The sequence below is a fragment of the Stomoxys calcitrans genome, chromosome 1 (assembly GCF_963082655.1).
Source record: "Stomoxys calcitrans chromosome 1, idStoCalc2.1, whole genome shotgun sequence".
Lineage (NCBI taxonomy): Eukaryota > Metazoa > Arthropoda > Insecta > Diptera > Muscidae > Stomoxys > Stomoxys calcitrans.
In genome coordinates, this window is record NC_081552.1 from 195138524 (window position 1) to 195162920 (window position 24397).

At 40.3% G+C, this 24397-nt stretch overlaps 1 protein-coding gene across 3 annotated transcripts in view; it reads left to right on the forward strand.

The window, feature by feature from the left end:
* The window catches only part of LOC106093236 (plasma membrane ascorbate-dependent reductase CYBRD1), a 73002-nt gene that overhangs the window by 10752 nt on the left and 37853 nt on the right, over positions 1 to 24397 (forward strand). Inside the window, exon 1 of one of the 3 annotated variants that reach the window (XM_059364760.1) lies at positions 23500 to 24064. The exons of the other annotated variants lie outside the window; for them this stretch is intronic. Within the exon in view, the coding sequence (XP_059220743.1) occupies positions 23761 to 24064 (304 nt within the window). The 5' untranslated portion in view covers positions 23500 to 23760. Of the gene's footprint in view, positions 1 to 23499; positions 24065 to 24397 lie in introns of those variants that run through there. 3 annotated transcript variants of the gene reach the window in all.

The window sequence follows — 24397 nt, forward strand, 5'->3', positions numbered from 1 at the left end:
TCTCAGATCAATGCATTAAGGTGTCACAAACGGAATGACGAGATTAGCATATTGCCTATTTCAGTATTTCTTTTGCATATTAAAATGTTTATTACATGAAACACAATTGAGCTCGACTTCTATGTATGTAATGCATGAATATCTGAGTCATAGCTTTTAATTGGAAATTTTTTTGTAAATAGCACTTAAGCACATTGAAGACTGCGTCTTATTACTTGCGAAAAAAAACAATAAGAAGATAACATCAGTGCAGGAAAATGAAAATATGACTGGCTGATGGAAAGAACGAACATTGATTATACCCACCACCATAGGATGGGGGTTTACTAATCTAGTCATTCCGTTTGTAACACTTCGAAATATTGATCTAGGACCCCATGTCCGTCCGTCCGTCTGTTGAAATCATGATAGCGGTAGAACGCGTAAAGCTAGCCGCTTGCAATTTTGCACAAATACTTAATATTGATGTAGGTCGTTGGGGATTGCAAATGTGCTACATCGGTTTAGATTTGGATATAGGTCCCATATAAATCGATCTATCGATTTGATTTCTTGTGACCCTGCAAACGGCAATTTTTGTCCGATTTAGCTGAAATTTTGCATGCGGTGTTCAGTACTGACTTTCAACAACTGCGCTAAGTACGGTCCAAATCGGTTAAGAACCTGCTATAGCTCCCATACAAACCATCTCCCGATTTGACTTCTTAAACCGCTGAAAGCCTCAATTTTCGCCCAATTTGGCTGAAATTTTGCACATAGGGTTCTGTTATGACTTCCAACAACTGTTTAAGTCGTTCTATAACCTGATATAGCTCCCATATAAACCGATCTTTTCTCTGATCTTTGACTTCTTCAGCTTTACAAGCCGCAATTTTTGTCCGATTTGGCTGAAATTGTGCACATAGTGTTCTGTTATGACTTATAACAACTGTGCCAAGTAGCGTCAAATTCGATCAAGAACCTGATATAGCTCCCATATGTACCGATCTCACGATTTGACTTCTTCTTTTGCACATAGAGTTCCGTTATGACTTCCAACAACTGTACTAAATACGGCCTAAATCGGTCTATAACCTAATGTAGCTCCCATATAAATCCATCTCCCAATTTGACTTCTTGAGCTCCTGGAGGCTGTCATTTTTATCCGATTTTGCACACAGTGTTCTGTTATGACTTATAACAACTGTGCCAAGTATCGTCAAAATCGCTCAAGAACCTGATATAGCTCCCATATATACCGATCTCCTGATTTGACTTCTTGAGCTCCTGGAAGCCGCAATTTTTGTCTAATCGGGCTGAAATTTTGCACATAGTGTTATGTTATGTCTTCCAACAACTGTACTAAATAGGTCTAAATCGGTCTATAACCTGATTTAGCTCCCATATAAACCGATCACCCGATTTGACTTCTTGAGCTGAAATTTTGCACATAGTGTTCTGTTATGACTTTCAACAACTGTGGCAAGTACGGTCTAAATCGGTCAAGAATCTGATACAGCTTCCATATAAACCGATCACCCGATTTGACTTCTTGAGCCCCTGGAAGCCGCAATTTTTGTCCGATAGGCTGAAATTTTGCACATAGTGTTCTGGTATGACTTTCAACAACTGTGCCAAGTACGGTCTAAATCGGTCAAGAATCTGATACAGCTTCCATATAAACCGATCTCCCGATTTAACTGCTTGAGCCCCTGGAAGCCTCAACTTTCATCTGATTTGGCTGAAATTTTGCCTGTGGTCTTCTGTCATAATTTCCAACTAAGTATGCTAAGTATGGTCCGAATCGGTCTATAACCTAATATAGCTCCCATATAAACAGATCTCCTGATTTGACTTCTTGAGCTCCTGGAAGCTGCAATTTTTGTCCGACTTGGCTAAAATTTTGCACAAAGTGTTCCATTGTGACTTTCAACAACTGTGCCAAGTATGGTCTAAATCGGTTAAGAACCTGATATAGCTCCCATATAACCCGATCTCCCGATGTGACTTCTTGAGCGCCTGGACGGTGCTGAGTACCTTGGAAATCGGTCAAGAACCTAATATAGCTCCCATATAAACCGATCTCCCGAGTTGACTTCATGAACTCCTGGAAACTGCAATTTTTGTCCGACTTGGCTAAAATTTTGCCCAAAGTGTTCCGTTGTGACTTTCAACAACTGTACCAAATACGGTCTAAATCGGTTTATTACCTAATATGGTTCCCATATAAACCCATCTCCCGATTTGACTTCTTGAGCTCCTGGTAGCCGCAATTTTCGTCCGATTTGGTTGAAATTCTGCACATAGTGTTCTGTTATGACTTTCAACAACTGTGCCAAGTACGGTCTAAATCGGTCTATAACCTGATTTAGCTCCCATATGAACCGATTCCCCGAGCCGTCATTTTTATCCGATTCGGCTACAATTTTGCACATAATGTTCTGTTATGACTCTCAACAACTGTACCAAATAAGGTCTGAATCGTTCTATAACCTGATATAGCACTCATAGTTTAGCAGAATCCATGATGGTTGATTCCCAAAATTTGGCCCGGCCGTATTTAGCACGCTTTTGCTTGTTTTGTATTTCAGATAAGACGTAATATGTGCAAAAATATTTTGAGAAATGCTAATTTTGCCCATGAAAATTCCACTAAGGAACAGGGGCAAACTTCTCACATATCAATGAGTGCAGTCCGATTTAAGTTTAAGCTCAATGATAAGGGGCCTCCTTTTTATAGCCGAGTCCGAATGGTGTGCCGCGGTGCGAAACTTCTTTGGAGAGAAGTTTTACATGGCATAGTACCTCATAAATGTTGCCAGCATTATCGGGGGAAAACCACCGCTGAAAATCTTTTCTGATGGTCTCGCCAGGTTTCGAACCCATGCGTTCAGCGTCATAGGCGGACGTGCTAACCTCTGCGCTACGATGGCCTCCAAAATAAAATATTTGGCAAAAATATTTTGGTTATTACTAAATAACACATAACTTCACCATAGGATAGGATAGGATAAAGGATCAAGGTTATACGAGTACAAACACTTTAATAATACCTCTCAGCGACTTGAAAGAGTAAGAGTTCCCCATTACATTTAAAGTCAATATAGTGATGTAAGTCCGCCTATCTATCGAAATAAAGCGAACTTTCGAATGAGTGTGGCTTTCCAGTGGGAAAAGTACCCAGCGGGAAAAGGCAGCGACTTCGAGGCTAGATATCATTTCTTGTTTTGCATCCGCGATACCTGATTTCCGAATTCCATGTCTATGGCTTTTTAGCATTGAGTGACACTTCCTTGTATTAGTTCTTGCCCTTCACGGTAAATAGATGGCCTTGTGCAGGACTTAGGTAAGGTTAGGTTAGATTAGCTTGAAAAGAGGGTGCAAATATTAATTCGCCCCATGCCACTATGGACATACACCTAAGCCAGTAATCGGCTTGTTGTGCGCTCTAAATTGTTGCAGGATTTATTGGCTGCTTAAAAACATCAGAAGTTCAATAAACTCTCACATGTGTCTCATATATTGGGTTGCCCAAAAAGTAATTGCGGATTTCTTAAAAGAAAGTAAATGCATTTTTAATAAAACTTAGAATGAACTTTAATCAAATATACTTTTTTTACACTTTTCTTCTAAAGCAAGCTAAAAGTAACAGCTGATAACTGACAGAAGAAAGAATGCAATTACAGAGTCACAAGCTGTGAAAAAATCCGCAATTACTTTTTGGGCAACCCAATATTTTATGGGTTACTTCAGAAGGAATGCATAAGACGGTAGAGGCGCATCGCTTGTCAAACTTTTAGCAGTTGCAAGATAGCCCTCTTCGAAGCTTCATTTTGTAAGGTATACGGTGCTTCTATTGGAAGGCCTTGAAGGCCTGTTATTAAGTCTGATTTAAGCAGACCTTATTTGTTTTCCCCCTGGGGAGTAAGGCCTGCTTAGATCTGGCCTGATAACAGCACTTCAAGGCCTTCTCAAAGAGGAAATAGTACAATTTCCTGGTAAATACATAGTATGTTTTCCTGCAAAATTACTCAAATATTCTTCAAACTGTTCTATGGCATAGAATGGCCTGCCCAAAAACTTCCGGAGAAGTCTTTCCAATAAAATAATTACAAAGTGGTGTGTATGCAATAAAAATAAGCGCTGCCAATATCTATGCAATACCAATTACATCATATTTCATTGAATGATATTTGAATTTTGCCACAAAGGTTCACTCAACTCCTACATAAATCACAATGGCCGGCACGAGGTTTCCATAGTTAGCCACTATGGTATCCATGACAATTGACCACAATTAAAACGCAATACAAATCCGAAATCAGCAGTGACCGAAATAGGCTCAGCTTATGTCTGTCCATCGCCCCATAGATTCCCAGTCCATATTTATGGACATGGTAGGTAATTGTGCTACAAAAGTTAGCATGCAAAAATCTCGCTCTCGTCACCTATAATGGCTTTGAAAATAGCGATTATCGCTGCATGACAAAATAAGCAAAATATTAAATATTTGTATGCATGTTTGTGTTGTTGTACTTGCTGCGAATACGTACTATGTGCTTCTTCCAAATGCATTTAAATGCAGCCCAGGTATGTACGGTATACAAGCAATGAATCGTGATGCCCTCACAGCACTGAAGGTACGAGCATTCTAGTAGATTGTGTTTTTTTGCAGTCCATGTGCTTGATGGATGGAATGTGGCTGTAAAGTGTGTAAAGCTAACCATGACACACCTATCCACCCATTACAATGCCCTCTGCCAATTTTTATTTATCCCAATACCTTTATATGAAAATAAAACGTTTACCCAAAGACAATAATTAACAACACCTGTGCTCCTTGTAGAAGTTGAAAGGAATAGAAGAATAGGCGAAACAAGTAAAAGCGTGCTAAGTTCGGTCTGACCGAATCTTGAGTACCCACCACCATGCATTCCGCTAAAAATGTATCCTTATTAACTGAGTTTGTATTTGAATTATTTTGGCCTCAAGAGCTCATATCGGTACTTAGGGGGCCTATATCACCATATTGACCGATTCTGATAAAACTTGACATTGATGTTGTAAGTCGTAAGAAAGGGTTTTGGGCCGAATTTCAGAAAGATCAGGTGAAAATTTGTGCTTCTAAGGGCTAAAGAAGTTAAATCCGGGGATCGGTTTATATGGGGGCTATTTGTGTTTATAGACCGATTCCGATCATACTTGACATGGATGTTGGAAGTCATAACGCTAGTCTTTGTTCCAAATTTCATTCAAATCGGATGAAAATTAAGGTTTGTAAGGGCTCAAGAAGTCAAATCGGGAAATGGGTTTATATGGGGGCTATATCTGTTTATAGACCCTTACGGATCATACTTGCCACATATGTTGGAAGTCGGAACAGAAGCCTTTGTGCCAAATTTCAGCCAAATCAGGTGAAAATTTAGGCTTCAAGGTGCTCAAAAAGTCAAATTTGGGATTCGGTCAAAATGGGGGCTATATCTGCATTTAGACCGATTAGGATCATACATGGCAAAGATGATGGAAGTCATAACAGAAGTCTTTGTTTCAAATTTAAGCCTAATCGGGTGAAAATTGAGAATTCTAGGGGCTGAAGAAGTCAAATCAAGGGATCGGTTTATATGGGGGCTATATCTGTTTATAGACCGATTCTGATCATACTTTACATGGATATTGAAAGTCATGACACATTCCAAATTGCAGCCAAATCGGAGGAAAATTAAGGCTCCTAAGGGCTCAAGAAGTCAAAGCCACAGGTCGGTTAATATGGGGGCTATATCAGTATATAGACCAATATGAATCATACTTGTCACATGTGTTGCAAGTCAGAAAAGATGTCTTTGTGCTAAATTTCAGCCAAATCAGGTGAAAATTTAGGCTTCAAGGTGTTCAAAAAGTCAAATTTGGGATTCGGTCAAAATGGGGGCTATATCTGCATTTAGACCGATTCGGATCATACATGGCACAGATCTTGGAAGTCATCCCAGAAGTCTTTGTTTCAAATTTAAGCCTAATCGGGTGAAAATTGAGAATTATAGGGGCTGAAGAAGTCAAATCAGGGGATCGGTTTATATGGGGGCTATATGTGTTTATAGACCAATTGCGATCATACTTTACATGGATATTGGAAGTCATGACACAAATCTTCGTTCCTAATCGCAGCCAAATCGGAGGAAAATTAAGGCTGCTAAGGGCTCAAGAAGTCAAATCCTTGGGTCGGTTAATATGGAGGCTACATGAGCATATAGCCTATGAGTATATAGACGGATCATACTTACCACATATGTTTGACGTCGGAACAGAAGTCTTTGCGCCAACTTTCAGTCAAATCAGGTGAAAATTGAGGCTTCAAGGTGTTCAAAAGGTCAAATCTGGTATTCCGTCGAAATGAGGGCTATATCTGAATTTAGGCCGATTCGGATCATACATGGCACAGATGTTGGAAGTCAAATCAGAAGTACTTGTGCAAAATTTCAGACAAATTGGTTGAAAAAAGGACTCAATAGGGCTAAATAGGTCAAAAGTGGGGATCGATTTATATGGGGCCTATATCCAAATTTCAACCAATATGGCACATTTGGGATCCCTAACGACCTACATTGATAAGAAGTATCGGTGAAAATTTTCAACCGGATATTTTTATTTGTTCAAACGCTATCGTGATTGCGACAGACGGACATAGCTAAACCGAATCAGGAAGTGATTCTAAGCATATCAATGGGGGCCCAGCTCGGCCCCTTCTTAGAGTTGCAAACAAATGCAAAAATGCAAATTTTGCCCATGAACATTCCACTAAGGAACAGGGGCAAACTTCTGACATATCATTGAGTACTGTCCGATTCAAGTTCAAGATCAATGATAAGGGACCTTCTTTTTACAGCCGAGTTCGAAAGGCGTGACGCAGTGTGACACCTCTTTTGGAGAGAAGTTGTACATGGCATAGTACCTCACAAATGTTGCCAGCATTAGGAGGGGAAAACCACCGCTGAAATTTTTTTTCTGATGGTCTCGCCAGGATTCGAACCCAGGCATTCAGTGTCATAGGCCGACATGCAAACCTCTGCGCTACGGTGGCCACCTGCAGAATTATAACGAGGATTTTTTTCTAAACCTTCTTCAGTACGCCCTTGTAGCTAAGGAAACTGGGCCTTTTGGATGTCGCAGTCTTGTGATTGAAGGGTCGTCTCCTCCTTAGACAAACCACTTCTGTCGACCATGTTGTCATAAGGCAACAGAACACTTCTAAGGACACCTTATAACATATTGAGGCAAGCTATTTATGCCCTACACTACTACTGTGTTCAATCCCATGGTAGCCGGTTATATATACCGGATTGACCTGATGAATTCCTTCATCGGCAAGGGCTGCCGCCTCAGTGTACCACACACTGCTACTACAACAACAACAACCACTACTGTGGTACAGGGTATTATAACTTAGTGCAATTGTTTGTAACACCCAGAAGGAAGAGAGATAAACCCATTGATAAGTATACCGATCGACTCAGAATAACTTTCTGATTCGATTTAGCTATGTGCCTCTGTGTGTCTGTCCGTCCGTCCGTCTGTCTGTCCGTTTGTCTGTCCGTCTGTCTGTTCGTCTGTCTGTCCGTCTGTTAGTCTGTCAGTCAGTCTGTCAGTCAGTCAGTCTGTCAGTCTGTCAGTCTGTCAGTCAGTCTGTCAGTCAGTCTGTCAGTCAGTCTGTCAGTCAGTCTGTCAGTCAGTCTGTCTGTCTGTCTGTCAGTCAGTCAGTCAGTCTGTCCGTCCGTCTGTCCGTCCGTCTGTCCGTCTGTCTGTCTGTTCGTCTGTCTGTCTGTCCGTCTGTCTGTCCGTCTATCTGTCCGTCTGTCTGTCCATCAATCTCTCCGTCTATCTGTCCGTCTGTATGTCCGTCTATCTGTCCGTTTGTCTGTCCGTCAATCTGTCCGTCTATCTGTCCGTCCGTCTGTCCGTCCGTCTGTCTGTCTGTCCGTCTGTTCATGTTAATTTGTGTACAAAGTATAGGTCCCAGTTTTCATCCGATCGTCCTAAAATTTGGTACAGGCATGTTTATCAGCCTAGAGACGATGCCCATTGAAATTGGAAAAAATCGGTTCAGATTTGGATATAGCTCCCATATATATGTTCGTCCGATTTGCAGTAATGCAAATTGCAAATTTTGCCCATGAACATTCCACGTTAAATGAGTGCAGTCCGATTTAAGTTTAACCTCGATGATAAGGGGCCTCCTTTTTATAGCCGAGTCCGAACGGCGTGCCGAAGTGCGACACCTCTTTTGGAGAGAAGTTGTACAGGGCATAGTACCTCACAAATGTTGCCAGCATTAGGAGGGGAAAACCACCGCTGAAATTTTTTTTCTGATGGTCTCGCCAGGATTCGAACCCAGGCGTTCAGCGTCATAGGCCGACATGCTAACCTCTGCGCTACGGTGACCTCCGTTTGCAGTAATAATGCAATAAAATGGTCATTTGTTAACCGATTCTCCCGAAATTTGGCAGGATGGATTTTCTCATAACTCTCAACATTACCTGTGAATTTCATACAAATTGGTTCAGATTTAGATATAGCTCTCATGTATATATATCGCCCGATTTTCACTCCTAGAGCCACTGCAAACGCATTTATTGACCAATCTTCTCAAAACTTTGTACAGCGCTTTCTCGAAGACTATCACTAAATCTGAGCAGTTTGCTCAAAATCGGTTGAGATTTAGATATAACTGCCATATATATGTTTGTCAGATTTTAGGTATTTTCCAATAATGCTGTCATTTGTGAACCGTATTCAGTACAGTTGGAACATATTTGCTCGAAATTTGATAGGGATTCTTTATAAACCCATTTGAAAACATCCGCCGAGGTCCATAAAAATTGGTTCAGAATTGGAAAAAGCTCCCACATTGTACTTATGGGGTAGGTGTAGGGTATTATACAGTCGGCACCGCCCACCGACTTTTGCCCTTCCTTACTGGTTTTAGAATATTTTATGCCCAAACAATAAATCTCGAAAAAATTCTCCATGAGATGTGTAAAAAATATTTTGTAAATAATATTTGCTCAATATAACAGATTCAAGAAAACTCATCCATTGAGTGAGTGAATGGGTTTGTGCATTCCATCGTCATGAATGTGTAACAAACTAAAGGTCTTTCTTCCAGATAACTAACAAAGTAATAGAAAATCACATACTTTTATAAAACGATTAAAAACAATTATTCATTCTTTAAGAATTTATACTTTTTTTTCATTGTAAGTAAATATTTTCATAGAATGTTTGAATTTTTTTATTTCTATTCTACTCTATGTGTATGTTTTTTTGCGGGAATTGCAAACAATGAATGAGTGAATAGCAACATTAATTACAAGCAAAGTAGTATCTCAAGCTGGGCTACAATTTAATGGATTCATTTAAATGAATACAAACTTAAAAAACTCTCAGGAAAATTATGCATCGTTTATAGTATCCCTGCTCATATGAATATTGCTAAAGTTATTTGTTATGCCACATATGAGCTATTCTATGCTGTATGGGCTCGATTGTAGTGTATAGTGCATTTATGCAAAATAAATTTGGTGGAAGGCCATAAGATGATCCGAGCCAAACAAAGATGATCGAGAGACCGGTTTATGTGGGAGCTATACAGAACACCGCATGCAAAATTTCAGTCAAATCGGGCAAATGTTGCGGCTTGTAGGGACTCAAGAAATCAAATCGGGAGATCGGTTTATATGGGAGCTATATCAGTTTATAGACCGATTCGTACCGTACTTTGCACACTTATTAGAAGTCATAATAAAACACTACATGCAAAAGTTCAGCCAAATCAGACAAAAATTACTGCTTGTAAGGGCTCAAGAAGTCAAATCGGGAGATCGGTTTATATGGGAGCTATATCAGGTTATCGACCGATTTAGACCGTGCTTGGCACAGTTATTGGAAGTCATAGCAGAACACTACACGCAAAATTTCAGAAAAATCGAACAAAAATTGCGGCTTGTAAGGGCTCAAGAAGTCAAATCGGGAGATCGGTTTATATGGGAGCTATATCAGGTTATAGACCGATTCGGCCCGTACTTTGCACATTTATTAGAAATCATAACAAAACACTACATGCAAAATTTCAGCCAAATCGGACAAAAATTGCGGCTTGTAAGGGCTCAAGAAGTAAAATCGGGAGATCGGTTTATATGGGAGCTATATCAGGTTATCGACCGATTTAGACCGTACTTGGCACAGTTGTTGGAAGTCATAGCAGAACACTACACGCAAAATTTCAGAAAAATCGAACAAAAATTGCGGCTTGTAAGGGCTTAAAAAGTCAAATCGGGAGATCGGTTTACGTGGGAGCTATATGAGGTACTAATTGGAAGTCACAACAAAACACTACATGCAAAATTTCAGCCAAATCGGACAAAAATTGCGGCTTCCAGGGGCTAAAGAAGTCAAATCGGGAGATCGGTTTATATGGGAGCCATATCAGGTTATAGACCGATTCGGACCGAACTTGGCACAGTTATTAGAAATGACAACGGAACATTTTGTGCAAAATTTCAGCCAAATCGGACAAAAATTGCGGCTTGTAAGGGCTCAAGAAGTCAAATCGGGATATCGGTTTATATGGGAGCTATATCAGGTTATAGACCGATTTGGACCGTACTTGGCTCAGTAGTGGGAAGTCATAACAAAACACTTTGTGCAAAATTTCAGCCCAATCGAACAAAAATTGTGGCATGTAAGGACTCAAGAAGTCAAATAGGGAGATCGGTTTATATGGGTGCTATATCAGGTTATAGACCGATTCCGACCGTACTTTGTACACTTATTGGAAGTCACAACAAAACACTACATGCAAAATTTCAGCCAAATCGGACAAAAATTCGGGCTTGTAAGGGCTCAAGATATCAATTCGGGAGATGGGTTTATATGGGAGCCATATCAGGTTATAGACCGATTCGGACCGTACTTGGCACAGTTGTTAGACATCATAACGGAACACTTTTGTGCAAAATTTCAGCCCAATCGAACAAAAATTGCGGCTTGTAAGGGCTCAAAATTGGACAAAAATTGCGGCTTCCAGGGGCTAAAGATGTCAAATCGGGAGATCGGTTTACATGGAAGCTATATGGGAGGTTATGAACCGATTTGGAAGCATGTGACACAGTTATTGGAAGTCATAACAGAACAATATCTGCAAAAATTCAGCCACATCGGACAAAAATGCGGCTTGTAATGGCTCCAGAAGTAAAATCGGGAAATCGGTTAATATGGCAGCTATATCTTAAGCTGATGGTTTCAACTCCCAAAAAGCATTGTACAACCGAGCAGATAAAGAACACGGAGAAAGTTGGGAACCACAACTTTGAGACAGTCAGTAACTTTATCTATCTCGGCATCGCCGTAACCGAAACGAATGACACCAGTTTTGAGATAAGCGAAGAATAATACTGGCAAACAGATGCTACTTTGGACTAAGTAAGCAGTTTAGAAACAAGGCCACCTTTCGACAGGCGAAGATTACGCTATACAAGACACTGATACTACCCGTGCTGTTATATGGTTCTGAAGCATGGGTACTTGTGAAAGCAGATGAGGCAGTGCTTGGAGTATTTGAGAGAAAGATTCTTTGTAAAATATATGAACCAGTTTGCGTTAACGGAGAATATAGGCGACGTATGAACCACGACTGTATGAGCTGTATGACGACGATAGCATAGTTACACGCATCAAAATACAACGGCTGCGTTGGCTAGGTCATGTTGTCAGAATGGATGAAGAAGCTCCAGCAAAGAAGTCTTTTGAAGGCAAACACGGTGGTACACGCAAACCGGGAAGATCAAAAGCCCGATGGAAAGATCAAGTGGTGGGAGACACCTCGAAACTTGGTGTCAGAGATTTTAAAATAAGCGCAGAAGATCGAGGCGCTTGGAACGCTATTCTACGTTCGGCTAGTGGAACCAATATTCTGTAATAGCCAATTAAAGTAATGTAATATCTAAAGCTGAACCTATATGGCCCATTTGCAATTCCCCAAGGATCTACATCGATATTTAGTATCTGGGCAAAATTTCAAGCGGCTAGCATTAAGCGTTCGATCTGTTTCGTGATATCGATATACGGACAGACATGGCTAGATCGATTCAGAACGTGTAGACGATCAATAATACATATACTTTAAGGGTTCTAGACGAATATTTCGAGGTGTTACAAACGGAATGACTAGATCAGTATACCCCTATCCTATGGTGGTGGCTATAATTACCTATTTTGAAGTGTACCCCTTTAAGTTGACATTTCTGGTTCAAACTTCACTTAAAACACATCTACAATATATGCTTTTAAAAAAGAAAAACAAGTTAGGGTTTTTAAGCAAATTTTTTCAAAAAATACTCATCACTGAAAAAACTTTTTTTTTTGTTAAAAAATTAAAAAAAAGAAACTTTTTAACATTTTTTTACTTCCAAACTAGATAGCTTTAAAGTGAAATATCGGATGTTGAAGCATACTTCAGCAAGGTCATTGTAAATTTTGCCACCAATCCAAATCATGCGTCAAAGTGAAAATCGAACCACAAATGGCTTCGTAAATTGCAAAATACTAAGCCAATCTTGGTGTTAAGTTTGGCACAGCTCACTACCATGGATAAATTAAACATCCTTTTTTTATAACAATTCCACTACCATATCCATAGTTATATACAAATGGGGTCTGGTCTGGGTCATTTTGATTCAGGTCCCGAGAACTCTTATACAAGTGATAGTTCCAGTCATAGCCGCTTTTTATGGGACTAAGACCCTAAATTGGAAGATAGGTCTATATGGCAACTATATCTAAATATAGTCCGATCTGGACCATATTAAGATGTGATGACGGAAGACTTTAATCAACTCAATGTTTCAAGCAGATTTAATGGGCTCAAGATCCTAAATTGGCAAATCGGTCTATATGGCAGCTATATCTGAATATAGATCGATCTGAACCATATTTCCGTTGGATGTTTGGAGGCTTTGATAAACTCACTCTTTCAAATTCTAACGAAATCAAATAGTAATTGCGGCTTTTATGGGCGTAAGACCTTCAATCGGCAGATCGGTCTATATGGCATCTATATCTAAATATTTTCCGATCTGGAATATATATAGGTGTGATGACGGAAGACTTTAATCAACTCACTATTTCAAGTTTCAGCGAAATCGGGTAATAAATGCAGCTTTTATGGGCTAAAGACCCTAAATCGGCTGATCGGCCTATATAGCAGCTATATGTCTGGATATAGATCGATCACAGCCATATTTGAGCCGAATGTCGAGAGGCTAAAAACAATTCACTCAAATTTTCAAATTTCAGCGAAATCGGATAATAATTGCGGCTTTTATGGGCTTGAGACCCTAAATAGGCAGACCGATCCATATAGCAGCTGTATCTAAATATAATCTGATATGAACCATATTCGAGTTTGATATTTGGAGGCTAAAAATAACTCACTCACGATCTGGACCATATTTACGTGTGATGACGGAAGACTTTAATCAACTCACTTTTTCAAGTTTCAGCGAAATCGAGCTTGATATGCTGCTTGATCTAAAGTCTCTCTCTTGTAGTGCTGAACCTCACTCACTAGATCATGTAGATTTACCTTAAGGCTTTTGGGCGGTGGATACCCAGCCACAAGATGATGATTTGGATGGTCTCTGCGATAACAGCCCAAAAGGTATTGCTTAGACAGCATGTAGTTGTCTTCACACTGGTAGGTTCTTTGTCTCCTGATGGAGGTGGTCCACATGAGAACTGAAGAGACAGCCCGTCGCTATTTGGAGGGCGGCATTCTGACAGATCTCAATATTATTCGACTGCATGTCACAGAGCTGACGAGACCACACTGGCGCTGCATAACTTACCACAGACCGGCCAATTGCTTTGTACGTGGTCAACAAGGTTTCTTTGTCTGCACCCCAAGAGCTGTCGGCAAGTGACTTGAGGACCTTGTTTCTACTTTTGACTTTATCGCAAATTGCTGTGGCATGTGGGTAGAATGTGTAAGAGCTGTTAAATGTGACGCCAAGTACAATATTTTGGGACACTTGATGGTCGGAATCATTTCTCCATCGACCATCACAGTCAGCTCGGCATTCACCTCACGAGTGAAGATTTGGTGGATGCTATCTTCAGATCTCTTGCAGTGAAATATGAGGCAAGTTCGTTGAGGTAGACATTCAACATATCGCAGATGTCATTCACGGGTCGAGGGCCTGTTGCCATGATCGTACAATCGTCCGCATATGATACGATCTCTATGCCGTGTGGAGGGGGTGGAATAGAAGAAAAGGTAGAGGTTTAACAGTGCCGGAGATATCACCCCCTTGGGGAACTCCCTTTTTCAATTAATGGGTGGTGGGCCTGTTGCCATTCTAATACAAGCAGAGTATATCTCCCTAGTCCAGGGAACCAGTCTATCAGACACAGCTTGTTATCCAACCAGTGATACATCATCAGGGATTGGTGACTAAAAGGATTCGAAACTTCTTATCGCCCAAAGGATTTTTGGTTCCCTAATAGCCTCCGACGAATGCATATCAGTGACAACCTCTTCTGGCGCCACGTTGTCCGTCGGAGAATTTCTCGGGAAATGTGTATCAAAGAGTAGTTCTACTGTTTCCACACTAAACATTGTTCATACATTCTCTGGCTTCTGAATATACCCCACCGTAATAGGTCTCGAAGACAGAATCTTCGTTAGTCTAGAGGCCTTGGGAACTCCATGTTTCAATTAATGGGTTGGGGGCCTGTTGCCATGATCGTACAATCGTCCGCATATGATGCGATCTCTATGCCGTCTGGAGGGGGTAGAATGGAGGATAGGGAGAGGTTAAACAGTGCCGGAGATATCACCCCAACGATGCTGTGACCTCTTATCCCTAAATTCCACTAATGGCTGGCGACCACACAGATAATTCGCGACCCAGCCTTCGGCCTGGCTGTAGGGACATGTTGGCAATGTCCTGCAATAGTTTGGCATGACTGACCGTGTAGAATGGCTTCGATATGTCCAGTGCCACAAGGACCGGCTGATTGAAGCCACGACAAATGTGTGCGGTGATGGCATGCAAAGCAGTTGTTGAGCTATGCAGTCTTTGAAATTAATGTTGATGCTCGGCAAATGGAAATTCTCTTACGAGGCTTTGGAGGGGTAATGCCTCAAGCGTCTTTGCCACTGGTGAGAGAAGGGAGATCGGTCTGTACGGCTCCCCCAAACTCGGGTCCTTTCCAGGCTACAGTAGCGGGATCACTCTGCCCATTTTCCAGACATCGGGAACTATAAGAATATTCAAAGACAGGTTAAGGACAGTAGCCACGTATTCAACTCCAGGTGAATCCGGATTCTTCAACATCAATGTAGAGATTCCGTCGGGGCCCAACGCCTTAGATGATTGTGAGCCACGGATGACATTTGAAACTTCGCCCACGGTAAATTGTGATAGCTGTTCATCGGCTCGGAGACCACGAATACGGCGAATGGCCATCCTCCTTGCCCCTCCATGGTTGAACAACCTGGCGCATCTCTTCGCATCAGTCATGGTTACTTCGCCAAAAGTGGCTGATGTCCTGTTATCCCGTCTACCGGGGTTCGAGAGTGACGTAACAGTAGACCACAGCTTGCCTGAACCGTGGTCTACGGTTAGTGTACGTGCCCAAAGCGGTGGAAGAGTCCTATTGGGGGGTCTTTTGGGGGGGGGGGGGGGGGGCCCTCCGAACACTTGGGGTGAAATTTGTGTACCAAGTTCATACTCTACTCTTAAATACCTTTCGTTTGATACCCATATTGTCCTTATCGGTAAACTTTTTGTACACTTTGTACCAATTTCGTGTTTAAGGGGTAACATAAGGTGGCATATAAAATTACGCTTAAATCGATGAACCCATCTCTGAGATTTGGCATTTTTGAAAATGTCAAATTTGGCACAATTGCTTCCTTTTAGTGTAGGTTAATTGGAATTATGAATGGGGTATATCGGTCCACGTTGTGAAATAGCTGCCATATTAGTCAAGCCCGGATCTTGAGCCTCTAGAGGGCGCAATTCTTATCCGTTTTGTTTGAAATTTTGCATGGGCTGTTTTGTTTCTGACTTCCAATAGGTGTGCCAATAATGGTCAAAATCGGTTCATAGCGTGATATAACTTTCATATAAACCGATTTCGAATGTTGACTTCTTGAGCCGCTAGAGGGCGCAATTATTATCCGATTTGGCTGAAATTTTGTACAACGACTTCCTCCAAGACCACAAACATACGTGCCAAATATACTCTGAATCGGTCCATAACCTGATATAGCTCCTATATAAAGCGATTTCAACGATTTTACTTCTTGAGCATCTATGAGACTCAATGCTTACCCGTATGGTTGATGTTTTGCACAATGGTATCTAATATGGTCTCCAACATCTATACCAGGTATGGTCCGAATCGGTCCATAACCATAGCAAAGCGATTCTTATCCATTATCATTTGTTTGCCTATAAGGAGATACCAGGCAAAGAACTTGACAAGGGGGATCTACAAAATTTGGTCCGACCGAACTTAATAGTTGTGTTTTTATACCCTCCACCATAAGATGGGGGGTATACTAATTTCGTCATTCTGTTTGTAACTACTCGAAATATTCGTCTGAGACCCCATAAAGTATATATATTCTTGATCGTCGCGACATTTTATGTCGATTTAGCCATGTCCGTCCGTCTGTCCGTCCGTCCGTCCGTCCGTCTGTCTGTCGAAAGCACGCTAACTTCCGAAGGAGTAAAGCTAGCCGCTTGAAATTTTGCACAAATACTTCTTATTAGTGTAGGTCGGTTGGTATTGTAAATGGGCCATATCGGTCCATGTTTTGATATAGCTGCCATATAAACCGATCTTGGGTCTTGACTTCTTGAGCCTCTAGAGTGCGCAATTCTTACCCAATTGGGATGAAATTTTGCACGACGTGTTTTGTTATGATATCCAAAAATGGTTCAAATCGGTCCATAACCTGATATAGCTGCCATATAAACCGATCTTGGGTCTTGACTTCTTGAACCTCTAGAGTGCGCAATTCTTATCCGATTGGAATGAAATTTTGCACGACGTGTTTTGTTATGATATCCAACAACTGTGCCAAGTATTGTTTAAATCGGTCCATAACCTGATATAGCTGCCATATAAACCGATCTTGGGTCTTGACTTCTTGAGCCTCTAGAGTGCGCAATTCTTATCCGATTGGAATGGAATTTTGCACGACGTGTTTTGTTGTGATATCCAATAACTGTGCGAAGTATGGTTCAAATCGGTTTATAACCTGATATAGCTGTCATATGAACCGATCTTGGGTCTTGACTTCTTGAGCCTCTAGAGTGCGCAATTCTTGTCCGATTAGAATGAAATTTTGCATGACGTGTTTTGTTATGATATCCAACAACTGTGCCAAGTATGGTTCAAATCGGTTCATAACCTGATATAGCTGTCATATAAACCGATCTTGGGTCTTGACTTCTTCAGCGTCTAGAGTGCGCAATTCTTATCCGATTGGAATGAAATTTTGCACGACGTGTTTTGTTATGATATCCAACAACTGTGCAAAGTATGGTTCAAATCGGTCCATAACCTAATATGGCGGTCATGTAAACCGATCTTGGGTCTTGACTTCTTGAGCCTCTAGAGGGCGCAATTCTTATCCAATTTGAATGAATTTTGGCACGTTGTATTTTGATATGATATCCAACAACTGTGCCAAATATGGTTCAAATCGGTCTATAACCTGATATAGCTGTCATATAAACAGATCTGGGGACTTGACTTCTTGAGCTTCTAGAGGGCGCAATTCCTATCCGATTTGGCTGAAATTTCGCAAGACGTTTTTTAGTGTTACTTTCTGTTTGAGCCTCTAGAGGTCGCAACTATTATCCGATTTGCCTGAAATTTTGTACGACGGATACTTTCATGACCATCAACATACGTGTTTATTATGGTCTGAATCGGTCCATAGCCCGATACAGCTCCCATATAAATCGATCTCTCTATTTTACTTTTTGAGCTCACAAAGAGCGCAATTCTTATTCGAATTGGCTGACATTTTACACAGGTCTCCAACATATAATTTGATTGTAGTCAAAACCGGACCATATCTTGATATCGCTCTAATAGCAGAGCAAATCTTTTCTTATATCCTTTTTTTTTGCCTAAGAAGAGATGCCGGGAAAAGAACTCGACAAATGCGATCCATGGTGGAGGGTATATAAGATTCGGCCCGGCCGAACTTAGCACGCTTTTACTTGTTTTTTTTTATAAAGCTTTATACTTTCACAAGTAATATCCACCATAGAATGGGGGTATACTAATTTCGTCATTCTGTTTGTAACACCTCGAAATATGGGTCTGAGACCCCATAAAGTATATATATTCTTGATCGTCATGTCATTTTAAGTCGATCTAGCCATGTCCGTCCGTCTGTCGAAAGCACGCTAACTTTCGAAGGAGTAAAGCTAGCCGCTTAAAATTTTGCACAGATACTTTTTTTAGTGTAGGTCGGTTGGGATTGTATATGGGCCAAGTCGGTCCATGTTTTGATATAGCTGCCATATAAACTGATCTTGGATCTTGACTTCTTGAGCCCATAGAGCGCTCAATTCTCGTCCGATTTGGCTAAAATTTTGCATGTGGTGTTTTCTTATGACTTCCAATAACTGTGCTAAGTATGGCGCAAATCGATACATAACCAGATATAGCTGCCGTATAAACCGATCTGGGATCTTGACATCTTGAGGGCGCAATTCTCATCTGATTTGGCTGAAATTTTGCATGTGGTGTTTTCTTATGACTTCCAATAACTGTGCTAAGTATGGCGCAATTCGATACATAACCTGATATAGCTGCCATATAAACCGATCTGGGATCTTGACTTCTTGAGCCTCTAGAGGGCGCAATTCTCATCCGATTTGGCTGAAATTTTGCATGAGGTGTTTTCTTATGACTTCCAATAACTGTGCTAAGTATGGCGCAAATCGGTACATAACCTGATATAGCTGCCATATAAACCGATCTGGGATCTTGACTTCTTGAGCCTCTAGAGGGCGCAATTCTCATCCGATTTGGAAGAAATTTTGTACAATGGCTTCCCTCATGACCTTCAACATACGTGCCTAATATGGTCTGAATCGATCAATAGCTTGATACAGCTCCCATATAAACCGATCTCCCGATTTTGCTTCTTGAGCCTCTACAAGGCGCAATTCTTATCCGAATGAACTGAAATATTACACAATGACTTCTACAATGTTCAGCATTCAATTCATTTATGTTCCGAATCTGACTATAAAACTCCAATAGCATAATGATCTTATTTAATGTTTTTTGTTTGCCTAAAAAGAGATACCGCGCAAAGAACTCGACAAACGCGATCCATGGTGGAGGGTATATAAGATTCGGCCCGGCCGAACTTGGCACGCTCTTACTTGTTTCTTATTTTACGTGATTTACCTCATATCTGTGAACATTTTTCCCAGCGGCGGCAAACCAGTTGTAGGATTTCGCTGCTGGAAATTCTCAACAACCATTGAAGCTGTAGAGGTAATAACAATAATCTCCCCCATATACAAAACTAAATGAGCCAAGTGTTTTTCTAAAACAAAAATTCATTCATTACGTTGCAATGCATTTTAATGTTGAGTTTGGCGCTCATATTTCATTCGATACTGAAGCGCAAAGCTTGACCCCGCTCACTGCGCCATCACATCGTAGAATGAATAATCAGTTGGACAGCTGTGTTTATTCACAAAATGAAAACCTTATTAATGGAGACTTTTGGTTGTATGGTTGGTTGGTCGGTCAACTGATCGCCATCATCATCATCATCATCATGGTGGAATTAATGGAATTTTTGAATTTGTTTACGGATGTCCCGCTTGTCGTCTTATGATACATTTCTACGATGCCAAAGTTGTTTAAAAAATTCTGAAGTAGTATTTACTACGATTTAAATTAATCCAAATAAAGTAGAAATGACGTAATTAGCCGATCATCACCAACACTAGTCGCGAAGAAAATTACGGCTAAATGGTATGCTACGTCTCGAATTGTGTTACCAACAAATAATTGGTAAGAACTTTGTGGAAATGCTTAAAATTAAATATTGAAAGGCATTAAGTTTTAATTAGGTACAGCAAAATAAAATGTAGCACAGTGGTCTAGAATCGAAAAATATTGCCCAAAAATCGAAAACTTTTGCAATAACTGCCGATATAACGCATTGTGTTTTAGTTTGGCATATGGTGTAGCTATCTTGGACAATAGCAATGTTTGTGGATGATATAAATGGATGTGCATGCATAAATAAAAAATTCGCGATAGTTTTTGTACAGAATTTGATTATTAACTGTTTCTCCTTTTCTACTTTTCATAACCCTTCATGTGATGTATCTAACGCCCTTCACCACAACACAAAATAGGGTGCAGAAACGCTCAACAAAATTTTTTATCCAAAAAATAGCAAAAAAGTTGGTTAAAACAGCAGTTTTTGCCTGCTGAAGATGGAAAAGCACACTCGACTGCTTTTTTAACAATCAAAGGGCTGGTGTTTTAGTAAACATAGACCGATATGTTTGCTAGTTTAACTTACAAAATCCAGAGTTTTAACATCAAAATCTGCTAAAATATTGAGCACATATTCATGGTAAACTGCCAAAAAAGTTGTTGCTACACCTAGAAAAATTAATCTGCAGATATCACTGCAACACTGTCAGCTGATATTAAAGTAAACAAAGTTCGGCCGGGCCGAATCTTGGGAAGCCTCCACCATGGATTCTGCAAAAAATTTATACAAAATAAATTTTGTTGAAGGCCATAAATTTTTTCTACATACCAAACTTCTGTCAAACCAGCAAATATTAAAGCTACTAGGAACCGAGCTAGGATGATTGAGAGAATGCTTTACATGGGAGCTATATAAGGTTATACACTGATTTGGACCGTACTTGGCTCAGTTGTTGGTCGTAACAGAACACCGCATGCAAAATTTCAGCCAAAAAAGAAATCAAATCGGGAGATCGGTTTATATGGGAGCTTTATCAGGTCATGAACCGATTCGGACCTAACATGGCACAGTTATTAGAGGTCATAACAGAATGAAATGTGCAAAACTTCAGCTAAATCAAATGAAAATTGCGGCTTGCAAGGGCTCAAGAAGTCATATCGGGAGATCGGTTTATATGGGAGCTATATCAGGTTATAGACCGATTTAGACCGTACTTGGCGCAGTTGTTGAAAGTCATAACAGAACATCGCATGCAAAATTTCAGCCAAATCGGACAAAAAAATTGCGGCTTGTAAGGGCTCAAGAAGTTAAATCGGTAGATCGGTTTATATGGGCGCTATATCAAGTTATAAACCGATTTGGACCGTACTTAGCACAAAATTTCAGCCAAATAGGACAAAAAAATTGCGGCTTCACTTAGCACACTTGTTGAAGTCATAATAAAACCTTAGATCGGACAAAAAAATCAGACAAAAATTGCGGCTTCCAAAGGCTCAAGAAGTCAAATCGGAAGATCGGTTAATATGGGAGATATATAAATTATAGACCGATTTGGAGCGTACTTAACACACTTGTTGGAAGTCACAACAAAACACTGTATGCAAAATTTCAGCCAAATCAGGCAAAAATTGCGGCTTGTATGGGCTTAAGAAGTCAAATCGGAAGATCGGTTTATATGGGAGCTATATCAGGTTATAGACCCATTTGAACCGTACTAGGAACAGTTACTGGAAGTCATAACAGAACACTTTGTGCAACATTTTAGCTAAATCGGAAAAAATTGTGGCTTTCATGGGCTCAAGAAGTCAAACCGGGAGATCGGTTTATGTGAGAGCTATATCCAAATCTGAACCGATTTGGCCCATTCCCAATCCCCAACGACCTACATTAATATAAAGTATTTGTGCAAAATTTAAAGAGACTAGCTCTACGCGTTCCGACGCTATCGTGATTTCGACAGAGGGACGGACGGACATGGATAGTCCGAATGAGAATTTCGAGACGATCAAGTATATATATGCTTTATGGGGTCTTAAATCAATATTGCAGACCCTCGCCCTTACCCCAATTTTCAAAAACGGCAGATCTCGGAGATGGATGCACCGCTTTAAGCAAAATTTTGTATGCCGCCTTATGGTAATCCAATAAGGCGGCATACAAAATTTTGCCTAAAGCGGTGCATCCATCTCCGAGATCTGCCGTTTTTGGGGATATACATCTTTGGGGTAAAATAACCTGGGGGGACGCCCCACCCAAAAACCCATCCAAACGGCCATCTTTGCCTATTGCGGCAATATGGGTATCAAATAAAAGGTATTTAAGAGTAGAGAACAACTTGATATAAAAATTTGACACCCCACCTCCAAAAAAAAACCCAAAATTTACATGTTTACCAATTGGTGCAATATGGGTATCAAATGAAAGCTAATTGGAAGTAGAGAACGAAACTGGTATAAGAATTTGATCCAAGGTGTCACCGGTACGTCCCCAATCGCAACCCCCCCCCCCCAAACGGACATATATGACCAAAATCACAAAATGGGTATCAAAAAAAAAGTCTTAGGGATTTGAGCAAAAACTTACCGGTAACTGAAAAACACAAAATTGGTATAAAACTGTAGTTTTAACGGACATGTTTACCGATTGGGACAATATGGATATCAAATGAGGGGCTTTTAAGAGTAAAGTTCGAACTTTACTTGAAAATTTGCCCCCAAGTGTCGGACAGTACTACCGATTCAAATAAAGATTTCATGCATATTTCTGAATTTTATGTGTTTTTTTATTTGTTTGAAAAACTTTCCTATATATCTTAAAAAATCACCCATTATAAATAACTTCGTGTGGGCTCGTTCGCCTGCCTCTATGTCAAAGCTTTTTCAACTAGTTGATGTTCGATGATACTCACACAAACACAGTTTGCTTTTTTCAACAGTGTTAGTTTGCCCATGACTGCTCCAGGGCATTCTGAAACAAGCGAGTCATTCAGGGCCTTCCGCAGTTTCCACTCTTGTATCCATATGGAACAAACAATACTTTCGGTTTTGGCCTGAGAACTCTTAAAACCTTTGGGATTTTGCTCTACTGACCTAATATCAACATCACCCTACAACACCACATTTAAAATTTCATTCAAATCGAATAATAATTGGGGTTCAAAAGTCAAATCGCAAGATCAGATCCTACATCAAGTCGAATTTTTTCAACTTGCACTCCCACAGTGAAAAAAGTCGAATTTTTTCAACTTGCACTCCCACAGTGAAAAATTCTTTTATATTGCAAAAATACACATACATTGCTCTGTTTGCACGATTTTGTAAGTCGCTGACTGTATAACTGCCCATTTGCTTTCGTGAGTTAGTCGAGACACTTGTCGCGCAACGTACGCTGCCTCTGTCTCTGCCCAACTATCGCTGCTGTTGTCTCTGCTACCAACAGTGTTAGGAGCGCGCAAATTTTTTGTACCATTCGCAATTACTGTCAGTCGTGAATTAAACGTTAAAACGTCAAGTCGCGTTGTGTGGCAAGAAATATCAGAACAAAACAAAATAAAACAAACGCCAAAGAATAAAACAAACAAAAGGCTTAAATAAAAATAATCGAAGTATAACTTCATTTTAAAGTAACAACGAATTCTCTTCACTAGTTTAATAAATAGAAGAAAAGAAGAAAAAAAAAAAACTTAAGCCGTTCTTAGAGAAATCAAAAGAAACAAATTCGAAATAGTCATGGCCGCGAAAACCGATGTGGAAAAAAATGTTAGCACCGAAAATTCAAATATCAGCATGATGACCGTTGAAATTCCAGTCATAACTCCGGTAGTGCCTTCCGAAACTATGACTATAACAACAAATACGACGACAACGGGGGCGGATGCGATGGCATCATCACCACCACCTCCACCGCCCAGCACGGCACCTCCTTCAAATGGCACAGGCGATGAGGTGGATTTCAAGAAAATGGATATCAATGATCAATTACAACAGAGTCCTCCACCCATGGTCACAACAACAGTGACCATCATAACCAAAGGTAAAGTCATGGTCGTTCATCTTGTAAAAATTGTGTGTAGTGTGTGGTGCTTCCAACAACTGTTTGACCCACAAAAGCCAAGAAAAACTACAAAAACTAAAAACAAAAGTGAAATGACTCTGTAAATCTCCATATGAAGTCACAGATTATTGCACTTTTAATAGAAACTTGTATGTTTCTGCTAATCAATCACATGGCAGAGGGACATTAACGTCATCGAGGTGAATGCAAGCTTTTTAACTACTGCTGCGGCTGCTATCTGTGATTTTTTACATCTTCGATTGCAGTTTTGAAGCCATAAAACCAAATGCCTACCTCTGTCTGTTGCTGGTA